This window comes from Heterocephalus glaber, unplaced genomic scaffold (assembly GCF_053883595.1).
Source record: "Heterocephalus glaber isolate CG9 unplaced genomic scaffold, H.glaber_assembly_v1.0 deba00000546, whole genome shotgun sequence".
In the NCBI taxonomy this organism is placed as follows: domain Eukaryota; kingdom Metazoa; phylum Chordata; class Mammalia; order Rodentia; family Bathyergidae; genus Heterocephalus; species Heterocephalus glaber.
The window spans coordinates 7,137,516-7,156,617 of NW_028258147.1; the positions used below are offsets into that span (position 1 = coordinate 7,137,516).

At 36.9% G+C, this 19,102-nt stretch overlaps 1 protein-coding gene across 2 annotated transcripts in view; it reads left to right on the forward strand.

Moving 5' to 3' along the window:
• The window catches only part of Tnpo3 (transportin 3), a 91,993-nt gene that overhangs the window by 8,702 nt on the left and 64,189 nt on the right, over positions 1–19,102 (forward strand). The window contains exons 2-4 of one of the 2 annotated variants that reach the window (XM_004856368.3): positions 3,058–3,218; positions 16,275–16,475; positions 17,985–18,058. In XM_004856368.3, the coding sequence (XP_004856425.1) occupies positions 16,353–16,475; positions 17,985–18,058 (197 nt within the window). In that variant the 5' untranslated portion in view covers positions 3,058–3,218; positions 16,275–16,352. The remainder of the gene's footprint in view (positions 1–3,057; positions 3,219–16,274; positions 16,476–17,984; positions 18,059–19,102) is intronic. The other variant, XM_004856367.3, reaches the window with a different exon arrangement.

Below are 19,102 nucleotides of genomic sequence, written 5' to 3' on the forward strand. Positions count from 1 at the left end.
CAGTTTTTCTCTGTAGTCGTTGTTTCCTTGTATTTTCTGTTTCAGCCTTAATGTAATATTTAAACGGTTATCCCTGAAGCCAGAGAATATATTTAGAACTGTACTTGAAAATAAATATACATTATATAAATATTCAGTTTTGGGGTTTTTTTTGGAGACCCTGTCTCCAAAAAAACCCCCAAAACACTTTACTATATTTTACAATATTTTCATCTCACATCTCACATTTTTATAAGTTTGAAAATTTAAGATATGATTAGGTAGGGAGAAATAGAGACCAGAAATGGAGGAAATAAATTTTCTGTATTTTTGACTTTCAGGAAGCCATTCACCTAGTGACCCATTGGCTTCAAATGGAATGGTTTCCAGCTTGGCATTTTCTTCTTTTCTTTCTTTTTTTGGGGGGTGGGGTTTGAGACAAGGTCTCCATGTGTACTCCAGGTTGGCCTTGAACTCACTGTGTAGACTAAGCTGGACCCAAACTCATGGTGATCCTCCTGCGTCAGCCTCCCAAGTGCTGGGATTACAGGTATGCACCACCATGTACAGCCAGTTTAGCATCTCCTTCCTTCCTCTTCCCTTTTTCTTCCCTCCTTCTCCCTGTCTTCCTTTTCCTGTGCTAGGGCTCCTACCCAAGCCCTCATGTACTCTATGTAAGTGTTGTACCAATGAGCTACATTCCCAACCTCAGTTTGGGATTTTCTACTTTGCAAGGCTGCCTTGTGTAATTAATAAAATTGACAGTGAAGTGATTATCAAGCAATGCATGCTTTGAGTCACTTCACCTGAAGCTAATTTTATGAATTTTTTTTTTTTTTGAGATGGGGATCTTGCTGTGGTGCGCAGGCCAGCCTCAAATGTGATCCTCCTGCTTCAGCCTTCCAAGTGGCCACAGTTATAGGCCTGTGCTACCATGCCTAGCTGAAGTTGATTTTTCCAATATCAGGAATCAAGCTCAGGACCTTGCACTTGCCATACAGGTGTGGCGCTGCTGAGCTACATCCTTGTCCCTAGCTGAAGTTGATTTTATGGATCCAAATTTATTTACCTTTTTTAAGGATTATTCTTGAAGTTAATACAGTATTCACCTAAACAGGTGATTGTAGACTTTTAACTGGATAGGGATTCTTTATACTTGTCATGAAAAATTTGGGCACAATATTTCAATACCATTTTTTGTGTGACTAACATACAAAGTTGAGCCAAATTCATTTGACAAGTGGTCATTGTGATACATAATTGAAAACACCAGTCCCAGAAGCACTGGGATTTCATCAGAATGTGGGGAGGCCAGTGTATAGTGCTGTCATTTGGTCTTAGTGATTCCTTTTTTTTTTTTTGGTCTTAGTGATTCTTTCTTTTGAGGTCGAAATAGTACATTGTGCATAAACTCCTAGCCTTTGACAGATATGTAGTGTTTGAGAGTGTTTATTTCTTTTGGAATCTGAATGGCTATGATTTAAATAATTGTTTTTAGCTAAAGATCTCTTCCCTCTCATAAAATAAGTAAATTTTTTCCTGTTGATTTTTCCGCTATTAGGGAAGTGGCTGTGAAAATGTAAGCTGAATTTACCACTATCAATGGGAAATTAACGTCTAGATAAGTTATTTGCATACAAGGGATTTTTATGGGTCTCAGAGCTCGCTGAGGGTTTTATGATTATTTTTCTTTTACAGCTGCTTTTGGAGGTATAAATCTTTTACCTATCTGCTGTGATGAAGATATTAGCCAAATTTCAGTTCACCATGGTTTCTGTATTTCAGGATATCTTGTAAAATGAGTTAATTTGAAAAGTATTTTTAGATAGTGATAGTTATCTTTTGCCCCTCTGCTTATAGGTATTTTTGTTAAATAATATCCCTTCAAACCATTTTCTCTTTCACTGTGCAAGAAACCATCAGAAAGTAATTCATGACAAATCTAGCAGTTTGTCTCAAATTTATACAATTCTTATAAAGCATGACATATAGAAACTTAATATAGTTGATCTGGGCTGGGGATATAGCTCAGTGCTCAAGGCTGCCCTAGGTTTGAACTCTAGTACTGGAGAAAAAGAAAAGAAAAGGCTAATTTTCTAAATTAGACTCTCTTCCTTTTTTTCTTTCTTTCACAGGAACACCAAAGTGGGTCATTATTTTGACAGAGCCTATCCTGCAGCACAGTGGGGTCAGTACAGGAGGGAGTCCTCCTTATATGGCAGCAGCGGGCTTATTTCAGTGAGGGGCAGGGCTGAAAGCTTGCTGTGAATGGTGGGTGTGCAAATAAGGGGCCACATCCCAACTTTCTTTATCTGTTTCATGAAAATGACCTTTTTCTTTGGAAAAGTCAGATTTTTCTGGCTCTGTACCATACTGTTGCCAGGAATGTATCTAAAAGGTTTTGTTTTGATGTACAGTTTTCTTTTCTTCTGTGCTCTGATGTAGTTCTCTCCTTTTCATAAGCTCCCCTCAATATGCTGTGAATCTGTGAGGAAATCTTCCTTTAATAAATATGTCACTGACTGATTGACTTGCTTTAAAAAGTGCAGCAACCTGACACTTATGTTACTTTTCAGGTCTCACTGAATAATCTGTATTTCCAGAACCTCATTTTCTGTTTGTCAGAGCTCTTGCTATGAAGTCTTTTAAGTAATTCTGCTTAATTTAAATTTTTCTGTGTAGGATTAACTAACTGGTAGCCCTAATCTGCTTCTAATTCTTGGCAGCTAATGACTCTTTTAGGTCCTGTCTGGGTGTGTGCTTGAATTGTTGAGGCCTGTTCAGTGATTTGGGCTGATTTGGCGGTTTTAGAAATGTTGGTGGAGCAGTGAGTTTTGGAGCAACAGTTCACCATTAAAGAAGAAAAGGGGCAAGTACTTTTCAGATCTGCTGTGAAGTACAATGAAGGACTTAGAGCATGTTAGTGAAAGGATTGCTGGGCCATAGTTTGCTCCATATTCATCACATAGTCATGGAAATATCTTTAGAAAAGACCGATATAAAGGCCTGTTCTGCTACTGCTTGTGAAATGGAAGATTGGAATTAGATGCTTAAATGGAAAATGTTCTCTTGTTGCAGTCTCTTTGAAATATGCTGCTAGTGGGAGCTGCAGCTTCCTCCTGCTGACTCTGAGCCCCAGGCTTCGGTTGAGATGGTCCTTTCAGAAATGTGGAGCTTAGTCCAAGCCTGGATTTCAGTGGGTAGCACCTGGCATCTGTGGCTAGAAAGTCCTAAGAAGTGTAAGTGCTTTATTCTCTCCTTGTAAAGAATCTCTTTTCCTCCCTTTTTATCTCTTCTCTTCCTTTCTGTAGCATAGCAGAGTAGAGGAAAGAACCTTGAGCAATGTACTGTTATATCAAGGGTTGCAAGGTTTGGTTGCATTTTCTTTGACTCAGTGACCAAAACAAGATTATTTGTTTCTTTTTGGATGTCAACAACTCTTAAACCCTCCTAGAATTCAAAATAAAAAATAAAATGATAAATTATGACCTCTTGACATTTAGTATTTCAGAATCATCATGAGTAATTTATTTTACTGACAGTTTACTTAGTAGCTTTTGATACGAATTTGCCTGGTTTCTGTAGAGGTCACTCTTATAGTTAGTTCTTATTCCAAAGGACAAATAGTTGATGGGAGAGTCACGTTTAACCAGTGGATGAGGCAGCTTTAGGATTAAAAAGGGTGCTTGAAACTAGAAAATAGTTTTTTCCTCTTTTATCTCTACTTGGTACTTTTTCATAGGAATAATATGGGAGTTTTTCTAAGACCAACTCCCTGCAGAATTGTCCTAAGAAATACTGTACATACAGCTGACCTCTATATTTTAGTTTAGTTAAACACCCCCCAACTGGAAAATAAGATAATCAACATTAGAAGATGCAGATTTTATATTTTATATATTTTATATTTATAGTTGCGTGGGTCTAAACACTATTCTCCTTTTTTCCTATTTCAGAAATATTAGAAATACATAGCTTATTCCAGATGAGACTTCCCTCCCCCCCAATTTTCCATCACTGAAATTTTTAAGTCTTCTAGTTTTAGCTAGGAAAAACATTGAGCTTCTCATCACTAAAACAAAACAAAATCAAAGTTCCGTCTTGGGAAGGCCAGTGCAGTTCTGTAATGGAGAACGCAAAAATTCTCATCTTTGCAGAGCTTTTGTGTTCTTTATGTGTAAAGACTTGACTTGGTTATTCTTTGTAACCTTTTTCTTTCTAAACATTATGTACATCTTGTTTTGTTTTGTTTTTTTTTTTTGGTACTGGGGATTGAACTTGGGTCCTTGTGCTTGCACAGCAGGCAGTTTTCTAAACATTTTGGATTCTGTTTGATAGGTATTATGTTCTCTGTTTGATAGTATAGTAACTTATATACCTAGTAAAAGGATGGACTTCATGTTTGGGAGAACAAAGAAGTGTTACAGGTGTAAAAGATGATGGTACCTTATTTTGCTTCATATTTAACAATTTAGTATGTACTTTATAAAGTGCCTGTTTTGGCCAAAGGATTTATCTATGCACTTTGGGAGATCCAGAGATAATTACGGTATTTTTTGTTTTGTTGTTGTTTAATTTTTGAAGAGACCTTACAGTGTCTTGGAAAATAAGTTACTGCAGTACAGAGTATTCCAGTTGAGCTGTGAGAGTCAAGGGTACCATAGTAGTAAGGTTAAAAGGATTCATGTATTCCTAGTAGAGATGTTCATTTATTCCTGCATAACCATAAGTTAATTATATTAGATTATGTAGTTATAGAACAATTAAAACTAAAATTTTGATTTGTACTGTAAAATCAGAATAATTGTGATTCTGTGTTTGCTAACTGTTTAAAAAATTGCATGTGGTATTAGAGATTGAACACTGAGCATGTTAGGCAGGTGGTCTACCACTGAGCTATATTCCCAAAGCCACCCCCCCCCCATGTTAGCATTTTAAGTTAGACCAGAGAATTCTGAGGCTTCTATAGTTTGTAGACATCAACATGAGAACTGGTAGACCATACAGAAGTTGTGACCCAAGTCTCAATGTTCTGCTTATAGAAAAAAATATTTTTTAACTTCTTCATCAAAAGATAATTTATATATACTGTGACAAAGTGCACAGCCTTAAGTGTGTAGCTCAGTTTTCTTTACTTATGTATACATTTGACTTACCACTAATAATCTCCAGGCAGAGAACATCACATTACTCTTAACAGGTTTCTATATGCCTCTTCCTAGTAAATTATTCCATACCTCCCTGACAACCTCCCCTAACATATCAACATAGATAGATTACGTTTGCCTATTTTAAAAAAAAAGTTTTATTAAAAATTTACACAACTACAGTTAACCTATTTTTTGTTTTTTGAGACGGGGTCTCATTATGTATTCTAGGTTGGCCTTGAACTCATGGAGATCTTCCTGCCTCAACCTTCCAAGTGCTGGGATTCAGGCATATGCCACCATGCCTGGCTTCTCTATTTTTAAATTGGATTATTTTATTGAATGCCTTTATGTTAGAAAAGCAATCTCATTGGGTATAGAATTCTTTGACTTTTTATTTTCCTCCTCAGTGCTGGGGATTGAACCTAGAGCCTTGTGCTTTACCACTGAGATATATCCCAGCCCCTGGCATCCTGATTTCTGGCAGGAAGTGTGCTGTTTAATGTGTCCTTTTTCTGTTTGCCTTTATTTTCTCCTTATTTTTGGCTTTTAGGAGTTTGAACATGATGTATTTAGTCCGATATTTTGATTTAGTATGGTATTTTGTCAGTTTGGTGGTGAGCAGGAACAGTTTCTGTTACTCTAAATTTTTTTTTTTAAGACAAGGTTTGGCTAAGGTCAGACAAGGTCAGACTGGCCTTGAACTCACTATGTAGTCCAAGCCAGACTTGAATTTGTGGTGATCCTCCTGCCTCAGCCTCCCAGGTGTTGTGATTACAGACATGTGCCAGCATGCCTGGCTTTTGGTCTAAATCTTTATTTTTGGTCTAAGTCTTTATTTCTAAATCTATTTTCTTGGTTGTTCTTTTTTTAGTTCCTTAAAGTGTAAAGTTAGGTTGTTAATTTGAGGTATTTCTTTCTTTTTAATATGTGTGTACAGCTATAAATTTCTTTGTTAGCACTTTTGATGCATCCTATAGGTTTTATTAGATTGTATTTTCTTTGCGTCAAAATATTTATTGATTTTCTTTCTTTGACTTGTTGGTTGTTGAAAAATTATTATTTCATTTCTACATATTTATGAATTTTCTATTTTTTCTTCTGTTGTTGATTTCTAGTTTTCATTTAATTGTAATTTAAAAAGATGGTTGGTGTGATTTCAGTCTTTTTAAATTTATTGAGACTTATTTTGTGACCTAACATAGCGTGTCCTGGAGAAGTTTCAGTGTTTTTGAGGACTGGTTATGTAGATGGTCTTTGACTTATTATGGTTTGTTTGATCTCTAATTTGTTGACCTTGCTTTGGTGTGAAAGTATGCCATGCAAACTTTTATTTTTCACTTTCAGTGGAATATTCAGTCAATTATCTGAGATACTGAGCTCTTTGTTATAAATTGGCTTTGTGGAGCTTGGTCTGATGATAACTCTGGGGGGCCGAGGCAGGAGGATTGGAAGTTTGTTTTGCACAGACTGGGCAACTTAGTGATTTAGTAAGACCTTGTCTCAAAATAGAAAATAAAAAGGTCTGGGTGGACTGGGGATTTAGCTCAGTGGTTCTGCCACCTGCCTGCCTTGCAAGCACAAGGACCCAAGTTCGATCCCCTGTACAAAAAAAAAAAAGGTCTAGGGGATGTAGCACAGTGTGAAGGCCCTGGGTTCAATCCCCTGCATGAAATAAATAAGCTTTGTGTTAGGTGATTCTGCCCAACTGCAGCCTAATGTAAGTATTCTGAGCATGATTATGGTAGACAAGGCTAAGATAGGATATATGTGTCTTAGGTGTACTAAATGTGTTTTCAGGGCTAGGGATTTAGCCCAATGGTGCTGACGCCTGCCTCACAAGCACAAGGTTCTGAGTTCTATCCCTGGTACAAAAAAAAAATCCTTGAGGCCTACATGTATTTTCATCTTGTGATATGTTCAACTTAACAGTGGGTTTATCTGGATGTAGCTCCATTGTAAGTCAAAAAGCATCTGTATTTCTGGTTTGCCTCAGTGCATCCAAACTGAAAGTCTGGAGTATTTGAAGAGTTGTTGGCCATCTGAATTCCTTTTTTTTTTTTTTTTTTGTATTAAATTCTTTTATTGGTACATTGTAGGTATACAACACAATTACATTTCTCATTGGGAATTGTACCTTTATATAATGCATCTTGGTTCTTATTTTCTCCCCATTCCTAGCCCTCCCTTCATGCCCTCCACCCTTCCCTATTTACAAAGACTTTATTTCCATTTTTTCCATTTCTCATCATTTTTTCCTTTCCCTTCTTTCCTTTCCCCTGTGCCTCCCACTACCCCTACCCCTTTGGACCTTTTATTACTATTTTACATTATCGATTAGAATTCCATTTTTTTTCTTTCTCTCCCTCTTCCTCTCCCTCTCCCTTTTCAACTCCCTTTCTCTCATTTCTTTCTTATTGTTCCCTCCCTCCCTTCTTTTTTGGATGGCACCTCACATATGTTGCCTTATCTTGCTTGCTAGGGCTGGCTTGAATTTTTGACTCTCCAGCCTCAGCATTCTGAGCAGCTGTGATTATAGGTGTGTGCTACTGCATTTAGCTGAATTCGTTTTCAACTTAAGATTCCAGTTTTCTGAAAACAGTCCCTAGTCTGTTGAGATGTCCCAAAGTTCTTCAGCTTCTCAGCCTCTTGTTTTGTATTTTCAAATTGGCAGATACCTTGGGAGGAAGAGTGGAGTCCATTATGGGGCTGAACTAGTTTTTCTGGTCCCTTCTCTGTTGGGAATGTGTTTGATCTATTTTGGTGTCTTGAAAAGGCTCTTTTTTGGTACTTAATCTTCTTGGCCACTTTTGGCTGGAGAACTGGTGTAATACCAGATAGTCTGTTGTAGCAAATTGAAACACTATGAAAGAGATAACTTCAAATTGTTTAAGGAGCATACAGGGGACAGAGCTAACTGCTGTGTGTTGTTAACAGCTTCATTACCTTTTCTAAAAAATCTTACCAAAAAGACCTTCCAACAAAATTTGCCTTATTTTCAAATTTTTATTTTGCTGGCTGTTTGGAATTTATTTTCTATATGGTGTAAGACATAGTTATGGGGTGTCAGAAAAATTGATGTGTCTTGGATAGGAAAGAGTGGGACTCATGACTTTTTTTTTTTTTAAGTATTGGAAATTGAACTCAGGGATACTCTATATACTACTGAGCTACATCCCTGGCCCTTTTGAATTTTTATTTATTTATTTATTTTTGAGATAGGGTCTTGGCAAGTTGCTCAGGCTGACCCTGAACTTGAGATCCTTCAGCTTCAGTCTCCCCAGTGCTGGGATTGCAGGAGTGTGGCCACCATGCCTGGATTGGACTTCTCTTTTGGTACTGGGGATCGAACTCAGGACCTTGTTGGGACTTCTCTTTTGGTGCCTACTGCTTTGATATAAAAGAAGTCAGTTGCTCTTCTGTTTGCTGCACCCTGTCTAGTCTACTTGTTGGGGAAGGAACAGGGAAGGGTACTCTGTTGGCTTGTGCCTCCAGAAGCCTGGAACTGATGGTGGCTGCTCAGGTCAGGATGGGATGTGGCATTGGCTTTGCTGGACTTGGTGCTAGGCTGCTTTCTCCTGGCTTCTCAAGCCAAGCTATGGGTAGAGGCCTAGAGGGATTACCAGTGCCCCGGGAACTTGAGTACCAGGGCCACAAACGAGCAAGTGGGCTACCCAAAAGGAAGCTTGCCCCACCTGTGCCCCAGGTTGGTGAGTGATGGCTTCCCCACAGCACTTACTTGGGAGCTACTGTTGGAAGCAGAACCTGGGTAGAAGCAGTAATGGTTGGAGGTGATGGCTGCTGTGCTCTCCTGGCCAGTAGAAACCTCTGTAGACTCCTGAAAGTCTATGATATAGTCTTTGGGGGTAGGCCACGCAGCCTACTACCAAAAGATGTGCAAGTTGCATTTTTTTATTAAAATTGTGTATCATGGAGATCTTTCCATATTAAAAAATTATTTTTCTTTTAAAGCATTTCAAAAGGTCATTTTTTGTTTGTTTGTTTGTTTTTTGTTTTTGGTACCGGGAATCGAACACGGTTCCTTGTGCTTGCAAAGCAGGCAGCGGAACCACTGAGCTAAATCCCCGGCCTGAAAAGGTCATTTTTTAAAAATTCAAGCTAGGTATGACGGTACACATCTGTAATCCCAGCGCAGGAGGTTCACCATGAGTTCAAGGCCGCCCTGAACTACATAGTGAGACTCTTGTCTCAAAATAAAAAAAATTTTTTAAAGGCTTTCTCAGTAGTAGAAAGAGACCTTGCCTGGCATGCCTGATTCCCTGGGTTTGATCCCCAGCACCACAGAAAAAATAAAAATAATAAAATAAATTTCCTTTGCATCTGTAATCCCCCATGTTTACTGACTTGCATTCCTGACCTACAAATTTACTGGTTTGCTCAAGATAGTTTTTGTTTTGTTTTGTTATTTGGTTCTGCCTTTATATTTGAAATCTCTACTTTTAAGGAAAGAGTTGTTTTTTAAAGTAAAAAATGTAGATAACTAAGAAAGATACAGTTGATATTTTTGGCCAGTTTCTGCCATAAAATTCAACATAGCACTGCATAGTGAACTTTTTTTCCAGTACTGGAGATTATACCTAGGGCTTCTCACATCTTAGGCAAGTATTCTACCACTGAACTATATCCCCAGTCCTTTAAAAAATTTTTATTTTGAGACAGTCTTGCTAAATTGCCCAGGCTGGGGATGAACTCATGATCCTTCTGCCTTGCACTGCTGAGTAGCTAGAACTACAGACATGCACCACCCTGCCTGGCATTTAATATGCTTTTTGAATGTCTTTCATGGAAATTATCTGTTGAGGAATCTGGGCCATTTAATCTCCACAGTTACCCAATCTAGATTTTTCTGATTGCATAGTAATGATGTAGTTCTACGCTGTTTATAGTTTGCCTTTTGTATCTATGAGTTTAATAATTTAACCAACTGTAGATCAAAAATATTTGGAAAAAATATGCTCTCTGTGCTGAACATGTACAGACTTTCTTTTCTTATCATTATTCCCTAAGTAATACAGCATAGCAACTACTTACAAGCATTTGGAGGGCCGGGGATTTAGCTCAGTGGTTCCGGCGCCTGCCTCACAAGCACAAGGTCATGAGTTTGATCCCCGGTACCAAAAAACAAAACAAAACAAAACAGTACAAGCATTTGGACTGTATTAAGCATTATAAATAGTCTAGTGATGATTTAAAGTATGTGAGAGGATGTGTGTAGTTTATATGCAAATATTATCCTATTTTATATAAGGGACTTGAGTGTCTGCAGATTTTGGTATTCCAAGGTGATTTTGGATCCAGTCCCCCAAGGACACTGACGGACCTCTATTTCTTGCAAATTGGCAGCTGGATCCAAAGGCTTGATGAGATACAGAATTGATCTCTTTGTCGTTTTGATATTGCTTTCTTTCATTAGGTACATAATATCTGACTATCTGTCTGGTTGTTCTGATTACCTAGTATAGTACTATACTATGAAACAAATTACCTCAAAACTTAGTGACTTAAAACAAAAACCAGGCCTGGGATTTAGCTCAGTGGTTCCGCCACCTGCCTCGCAAGTGCAAGGTCCCAAGTTCGATCGCCGGTACCAAAAAAAACCAACCAAAAACCATTTTATTGTGTCTCATAACTTTGTAGGTCAAGAATTCAAGCAGGGTTCAGTGGATTATGATTATGCTCTCTGAGGCATCCATTTGGTAGTTGGGCTGGCCTGGAGATTCTAAGACAGCTTCATACAAGTTCTTGACATTCTGTGGTAGCAGTAGCTAGAAGGGTGACTCAGCTGTGCCTCTCTTGATTTCCCTGTAGTCTCAGGCCTTTCCACATCTCTCTAGTCTTGACTAGTCTAGTCTTGAGTTTTCACTTGGTAGTTGGCTCTCCTCCAAGTTCAGTAATGCTGAGAATACCAAGGCAGAAATTCCAAAGATTCTATGGATCTAACCTTGGACATCCCAGGAGATCACTTCTGTCTTCTCTGTCAATTATACAAGTTACCTAAGGCCAACCTAGATTAAAGGGGAGGTGAAATAGATTTTATCCTTCAGTGTAGAAATAGCATTGAATTTGCAATTTTCTTTATTCCATTTTTTTTGTTTTGTTTTTGGTGATAAGATCAATTATTGGTCAATGCTTCAATCCATTGTTTGTGGGTTACAGAATAATGGTACTATGTCATTTCACTTTTACCTATTTGCTAGCATACATTTTTATTATAAAGAGACCCTTTTCCTCATCGACTATTGAATTACCTAGTGGTACAATTTACATAGGAAAGCCAAAATAAATGTTTGGTTCTTCCCTTGTAAGATACTGAGTTTATGTCTACTCATAGTGGTCACCATGTCTCCATGTAATAATTTAAATTCCTTGCTGAAGACTTATTTGTCTTGTCTTTCACAAATAAGCCTCAGTAAATTGGTTTCTCAGTACTTTAAAATGACTCTAGTAGTCTTACATTTTCCATGCTGTCTAGTATGACAAGATGGATCCTAGGCTCGTCTTTGTATTATGTTGCCTTCTTTAGACCTTGACTCTGCTGTTTCTTTTTTTTTGGTACACAGATCGAACTCAGACCACAAGATAGATGCTAGGAATGCAAATTCTTATTGGGTAGGAGAGTGTAGGACTTTTAGTAGGTAATAGAACTAGGAAGTTATATGTTATATACATATGTATGTGTACATCATGTATAGATTATATATATCATTGTGTACATGTGCATGTATTTGTGTGTACGTATATATTGTGTGGATAAGTAGGCATATAAATAATAGGTATACAGAGAATATTTAAAGATAAAGTACCTCATGAATTTATATATGCCTGCTCACCTGCCCTCTCTCTCCCCTCCCTGTTGGAAGTGAACCCAGGGCCTCATGCATGGTAAGAACATACTGTACCATTAAACCACAACCCTGGCCCCATACAGATATTTTTAGTTCAAATTTAGCACTATAAGGTTTTCATCTGTAGCCTTTCTATATTTTGTCTAAGTTTTTCTTTCATTGTAAGACCCAGAATCTCAAAGATACAGAAGTTGGTAGAGTTAGAGTATCCCATAACTATTAAGTTGCTTTATCCCATATTAGTATGCAGTAGCCACAGACTAATAGTACTACTGTTACCAACACCAATATACATTCTGAAAACTGTTAAGTTTATCTTTCTATATACTCTTGTCTTTCTCCCTCATTCTTTAATAGTTGTGTTGTAAACTCTGAGAACGTGCAAGCATTAATACTTATTTCTTCAGTTTAAGTTGTCCTTGTAAACTACATGTTTAATGTTCACCACCAGTCTTTATGTTGGTGTCTCATCTCTAGTCATTTTGCTTGTCTGAAACTTTTTTTTTTTTTTTGGTACCGGGGATCAAACTCGGGTCCTTGCACTTGCGAGGCAGGCGGCAGAACCACGGAGCTAAATCCCTGGCCCTTGTCTGAAACCTTTTATTTTGTTTTGTTCTAAGATTTTTTTAGGAAGGGATCTTGGGAGTGATAATCTGGATCCTTTTTTGGCTTTTTTGAGACAGATTCTCACTGTGTAGTCCAGACTGTCCTTCAACTCATGATCCTCCTCCCTCAGCCCTCTTGAATGCTGGTATTACAGGGTGTGCTACCATGCCGGCCTTGAATTCTTACATGTAAAAATTTGTGGCTTTTTCAACTGAAAATTAGTTTGACTGGATAAAATTCTTATCACATATTTTTTCTTAGTATCTTCATTATGTTATTTCATTTTCTTCTGCCATGAAATGTTACAGTCATTTGTTCTCTTTAGATATATCAGATTATTTTATTATTCTTTTTAAAAATTATTTTCTTGAAGTGTAATAATTTTACTGAATTGCATCTTAATATTGGTTATTTGAGTTAAATATTCTGAGTACATGATACAGTTTTTCAATGAATAGTTTTGTCTTTTTACCCCCCAAATTTCAGAAATATTTTCTTGAATTATGGTTTTTGCTAATTTTCTTTTTTAAATTTTATTTAGGGATTCTTTTTATTTATATATTAGATTTAGATCTTCTTTGCCTATCTTCAAGATTTGTCACTGTCTTGATCTGTTTTCTGTTACTATAATGGAGATACCTGAGGCTGAATACTTTACAAGGAAAAAGAGACTATTTACTTTACACCCCTGATGGTTAAAGGGCACAATGCTAGCTAGCACTCATTCGGGCTGGGCCCTGGTAAAGACCTCATGGGGGATTGTATGTGAGAGGGAGAGAGCACATGGTGAGATAGGCAGCCAGAGACAGGTGCAGGGCTTGTAACAACCTCTCATTAGGCTCCCCATTTCCTGAAAGTCTGACCAGCCTTTTTACTCCCACCTTGTGGTGGGATTGAACCCACGGCCTCAGTCATGCTAGGCACAGACACAACCATTGAGCTACACCATTTTCCATAGCCATTCAAGCTTCCAACACATGAACCCTTGGGGGATAGACTACATCCAAACCGTAGTGGTCACTTACACTTGAATCTTACAGTCTTTTTAAACATTTTTATTTGTTAAAAGCAGCTTTTCAAGTGAAATAAATAGGACGCACATGTGTAAATACCGAATAGTTTCTCTGGTGTGAGAAACTGAAAGTGTAAATAAGGATGAAAATGATTAAAACGAATAATTGGTAATTTGAAATAGGAAAAGGTCCAAAGGGGTAGGGGTGGCGGGAGGGGAAGGGGAAAGGGAAGAAGGGAAAGGGAAAATTATGAGAAAGAAAAAAAAAATGGAAACAAAGTCTTATGTAAATAGGGAAGGGTGGAGGGGGTGAAGGTCGCATAGGTAATGGGGGAAAAAATAAGAACTAAGATACATCATGTTCAGGTACAAACACCCAATGATAAATGTAAATGTATTGTATACCTAAAATGTACCAATTAATATATATATTAAAAAGCAGCTTTTCACTTTTTCTTAAGATATTATTAGATATGTTTAGCCACATATCATTTTCTCAGTGTCTTCTAGCTCATTTTAAAGTAGTAGGCTATGAGGCAGGAGGATTGCCATGAGTTCAAGGCCAGCCTGAACTACACAGCAAGACCTTGTCTCAAAACACCAACAGCAAACAAACAAAAAATAGTAGGTTTTTCAATTTATTTTTCTGATCTACTTGTTTATTTTTCATGAACTTAGCTTTTCTGAACTTTCATTCTGTGTTTTGCTCTTTAAAAATTTTTTTGAGACAGAGTTTTGCTAGGTAGTTCAGGCTGGCCTTGAATTATGTAGGCCAGGCAATCCTCCTGCCTCACCCTCCTGAGTGCTGGGATTACAGGCATGCACTTTCTGAACTTTTAGAAGTCTTGGTTTATAGTAGTATTTCCAACTTCATAGGTCTTTTGTGGTTATTTCAGGTAATAGTTACAAATACAGTGGTTTGATTTCTAAGATTTCCTAGCTTTGTTACCTTCTCCTTTTCTTCTTTCATCTCTATTATACTTGTATAATTTTGATACTGCTCAGAATTATACTTGTATAATTTTGTTTCTGTTCATTCATGGCAGTGTCCTCAGTTTGGGGTATTTCCCTGACTCTTTAGTTTCAAGGTTTTTTAGAGGCTAAATTTTTCAATCCCCTTCACACCTTACAGTACATAGGATCTGGTGCTGAATTTGGTGAAACCTCACATTTTCACCTGCAGTCCTCACATTGGATCCTTGTACTTTCCATTGAATCACCTATTGGCTTTTCGGTCCAAAGCCACAACAGTCTGGTTGCTTCTCACCCACTTACATTTTGGGGTTCTTGGAAATATCCATGAAGATAAATGGATATGACTTAGTTTTGTTATAAATGTCCATTAGTGTTTTGGCTTTGCTAATTGCTCTGTGTGTTTCTGAGGGTATTTGTAGAAATTCTAAAGCTTCATAGATCTTTTTGCTATTAAAAAGATCATTTTGAACAAAATAAAGATATTTTGATGGCATATTAAATCATAGATATGCTTGGGTTACTGGTTAATAATAGCCAAAAATTTTGTGGCTCAAAAAAAAATATCCAAGGGAGGACATTGGTGTTATTAGTTATACATCAATTCATTTGTTGAGTATTTTTGAGACACAATCCTAGAGGTAAGAAGTACCAAAAAAATTAATAAGATATACCATCTCTTGAAGGAAGTGAATGCTTCATGTTTATTTTCCACCAATTTATTACTTGAAAGCTAAGTTTCATGTTAGGAAACCTGTAATTGTAAAATTCAGGGGTTTTGTTTTCAGTTAGCTTTAGGAATTTGTGCAAGCTACCATTTATTGTTTCTGTATCTTTACATTTACCTCTCTTTGGAAAGATCTTGAAGAATAAATATTACTTGCAAAATGCTCTATCTTTATAAGAAATTGACTAGGAAAAGTGGTATGATCTTCATAGTCAGCTCTATTCCTGAATTGAGATTGAAAAAAATTTTAGTCTATTTTAGGATTCTCCTGTGAAGAGACAGTTTGGTGTAGAATTGGATTCAAATTTATTAGTCATTTATTAGTTAACTTATTGTGAACCTCATGATTTTTCCCAAAGTTATTTTCAAAATAGGACTCCCTTTTATAATTGTGAGTAGCTGTTAGAGACCAAATTCTTTGTTTTTGTTATCTTTAGTCTACAGATACATATTTTGTGAAAAGGACTGTAATAGTATGTATAGCATTTTACCAAATACAAACACATCAGAAAATAATTGAACTATGAGAATTATTCATTTAGGCTAAGATTTTTCTGCTATTAGGTGCTAAAAATTGAAATGTAGGCCTACCAAGACCAATATGAAATATATTTACCATTTATAGGTATATTAAAACAACTTCCAGACTCTGTTCTCAGAGTAAACCAAATTTAGGTGGGAGAAAAAGGAAACATCCAATCTATAGATAGGATTATATCTCTTGATTCAATTGATAGCTCTCATGACTTCTAAATCTGGATCAGATTTTAGGCAGTACTTTTGTTGAATAATGCCTACAATATTGTAATTTGAAATGTTGGCTGAATTAGGTAATTTAGCTGATCAGGTTTTCTTTTGTTATGATTTAATTTGTATAAATTTATATATGTATTGAAGTTATGTGGCATTAAAATTATTTAGAAAAATAATCTTTTTAAAGATATCTTTGTCTGATTTTCTTTTAGGTTCATGCATGGGAAATTTCTGACCAATTGTTACAGATCCGGCAGGATGTGGAATCATGCTATTTTGCTGCACAAACCATGAAGATGAAGATTCAGACCTCATTTTATGAGCTCCCTACAGACTCTCATGCCTCTTTAAGGGACTCATTGCTAACCCATATACAGAACTTGAAAGATTTGTCACCTGTCATTGTAACACAGGTAAATCCTGTGCTTCTCGTTATAGAAGTTTATAAAAAGTCATTTGGATTTATCGTTTGTTTTGATTAGTGTTGTTAGGCCACGTGAATACTATTAACTTTATTATAGAGGATTTGCTGCAAGTGGATAAAAAGTGACAGTTTCATCATTTACATTAATCTTAGAGTTCATTAGGTTTTAAACTAACTTAAATGCTAGAAGTTGGGAAGTTAATTGTGCATGTGCCCCCTGCTGTTAAAACTGGAGATGACAAAAAAAAAATTCTGTACTATGCTGGGTCAGAGGTTTTTGCTTTGTTTTGTTTTTCTCCTGGTACTGGGGATCAAACTCAGGACCTTGGGCTTGCCAGGCAGGCGCAACGCCACTGAGCTACATCCTTAGCCCTCAGAGTTGCCTTTTAAAGAAATTCTTTCTGAGCGGATAAAATCTTTCCTGGACTAATAATTTAAATTTTTTCTGATTGGCTAATAAAAGTTACATGAGTAAAACTGAACCAGTACATCTGGCTTTGCCTATTTAGATGAAATATAGAAATATATTAGGAAAACTGGCTGGGTGTGATGGTGCACTCCTATAGTCCCAACACTTGGGAGGATGAGGCAGGAGAATCACCATGAGTTCTAGGCCAGCTTGGACTACACTGAGTTCAAGGCCAGCCTGAGCTACATAGCGAGACCCTGTCTCAAAAAAAAAAAAGAAAGAAAGAAAAGAAAGAAAACTGGGAGCTTCGGTGAATACATACTCCCATGTGTTGTCTGCCTGGCATAGAAGTGTCCTTCAAGTGTCCTTGAAGAAGTGTCCTTTTGTATAAGGCTTCAAGATGAGAAATGGAGAAAGGAAATGGCAGTACATCACTTGAGGACTGAGACAAAAGGTCTGATTTTGTCATTAGCTTTGGCCTTTTGGCAAAATAATATTTTTATGTCCATATACTCCTATAGTATTGCCAGATAAAAGTAAGTATGGGTATATTCTTTTTTGTTTTGTTTTTCTCTCAGTACTGGGAATTGAAACTTATTTTGAGACAGGGTCTGGCTAAGTTGCCCAGGCTGGCCTCAATCTCCTGCTCCTGTTGCCTCAGCCTCTGGAGTAGCAGGTGTGCAGGGATATACTACCACAGCTGGGTATACTGATACATTCTAAGGAAGATCTGTAATATGATTTTTCTGACCTCTTTTGTTGTTATTTTTAATTTTCTTTTTAAAAGTTAATATTTAAATCCCAGAAATTTGTAACTTTTTTTTTTGTACTGGGGATCGAACTCTGATCCTTGCGCTTTCGAGACAGGTGGCATAACCACTGAGCTAAATCCCCGGCCCTATAACTATTCTTAAGGCATTTACATGAGATGTATGTATACAGGATATAGTTCTGAGGATAGAGGGAAGGTGATGTCAATCTTGATATACTGTTTTGGAGAAATTTAGTTTCTTTGCTTTCTAGTTAACATCGATGGCAGCCCTATTCTGTTCATCCTTCCTATTTATTTGTTTAATTTCTCTTATTCAGCTGGCTTTAGCAATAGCAGACCTTGCCCTACAAATGCCTTCCTGGAAGGGATGTGTACAGACATTGGTGGAAAAGTAAGTAATTTGTATTGACAGTATACTAACATTTAGAATTAAAAATAAGCTACATTTGTTAACAGTAGCTAGGCATTGACTGTTTCCCCAAACTGTTATCAGTGAATTATATATTAACCTTTGATGAGTTAAAGAAAATTTAAATGCTATAGAAACATATCATGTGAGATATAAAAGACGCTGAATTCACCGTCCCCTAACTTGAGTTAACTGCTGCAAAATCTTTTCACTGCCTTGTAGATTATTCCCACTAACTGATATATCAGTAAATTTAGTAAAAATATTATATAGTATTTAAGATTTAAGATGCTATTATCATAGTATTTAAGATATGTTCTTACTAGTTGAGGTTTGTTTTGTGCCTGTCAGAGGGGCCATCTTCCTTTTAGATACATGAAACCTACTACTTTGAGTAAAACATTTATTTCCTCATGGGTCCAGTCCAAAAAAAACCTTTTCCCCTTAAAATAATAAAATATTTGTATAAGGACTTTCATGGTATTCTCTATTTGTCAGTAAAAAAGGATATCTGTCTGTCTGTCTATCTTTATCTATCTCAAATTTAGGACCTCCCACCTTGCTAGGCAAGCATTCTGCCCCTGAGCTATATCCCCAGTTTCAAATAACCTTGCTATTTGTTTGTATTTAGTTGGGAAATTAGTTTGTTTGTTTTTTTTGTACCAGGGATCGAACTCGGGACCTTTCGCTTGCGAGGCAGGCGGCAGAACCACTGAGCTAAATCCTTGGCCCCTGGAAATTAGTTTTGAACAAAATGGATATCCTTTTTTTTTTAACTGCAAAATAGAGTATACCATGAAAAAGCCCTTACATGGATAGTTTGTTATTTTAAAGGAAAAAGATTGTTTTGTTTTGTTTTTGCATTACTGAGAATTAGGACTAGGACCTTTGTATTCTCCATCCTGTTTTATTTTTAATTTTGAGTCAGGGTCTTGGTAAGTCACTAGGTTGCCCAGGCTGGGTTCAGATTTGCAGTCTTCCTGGCTCAGCATCCCAGAGTGCTGGTATTATAGGAATGGGTCACCA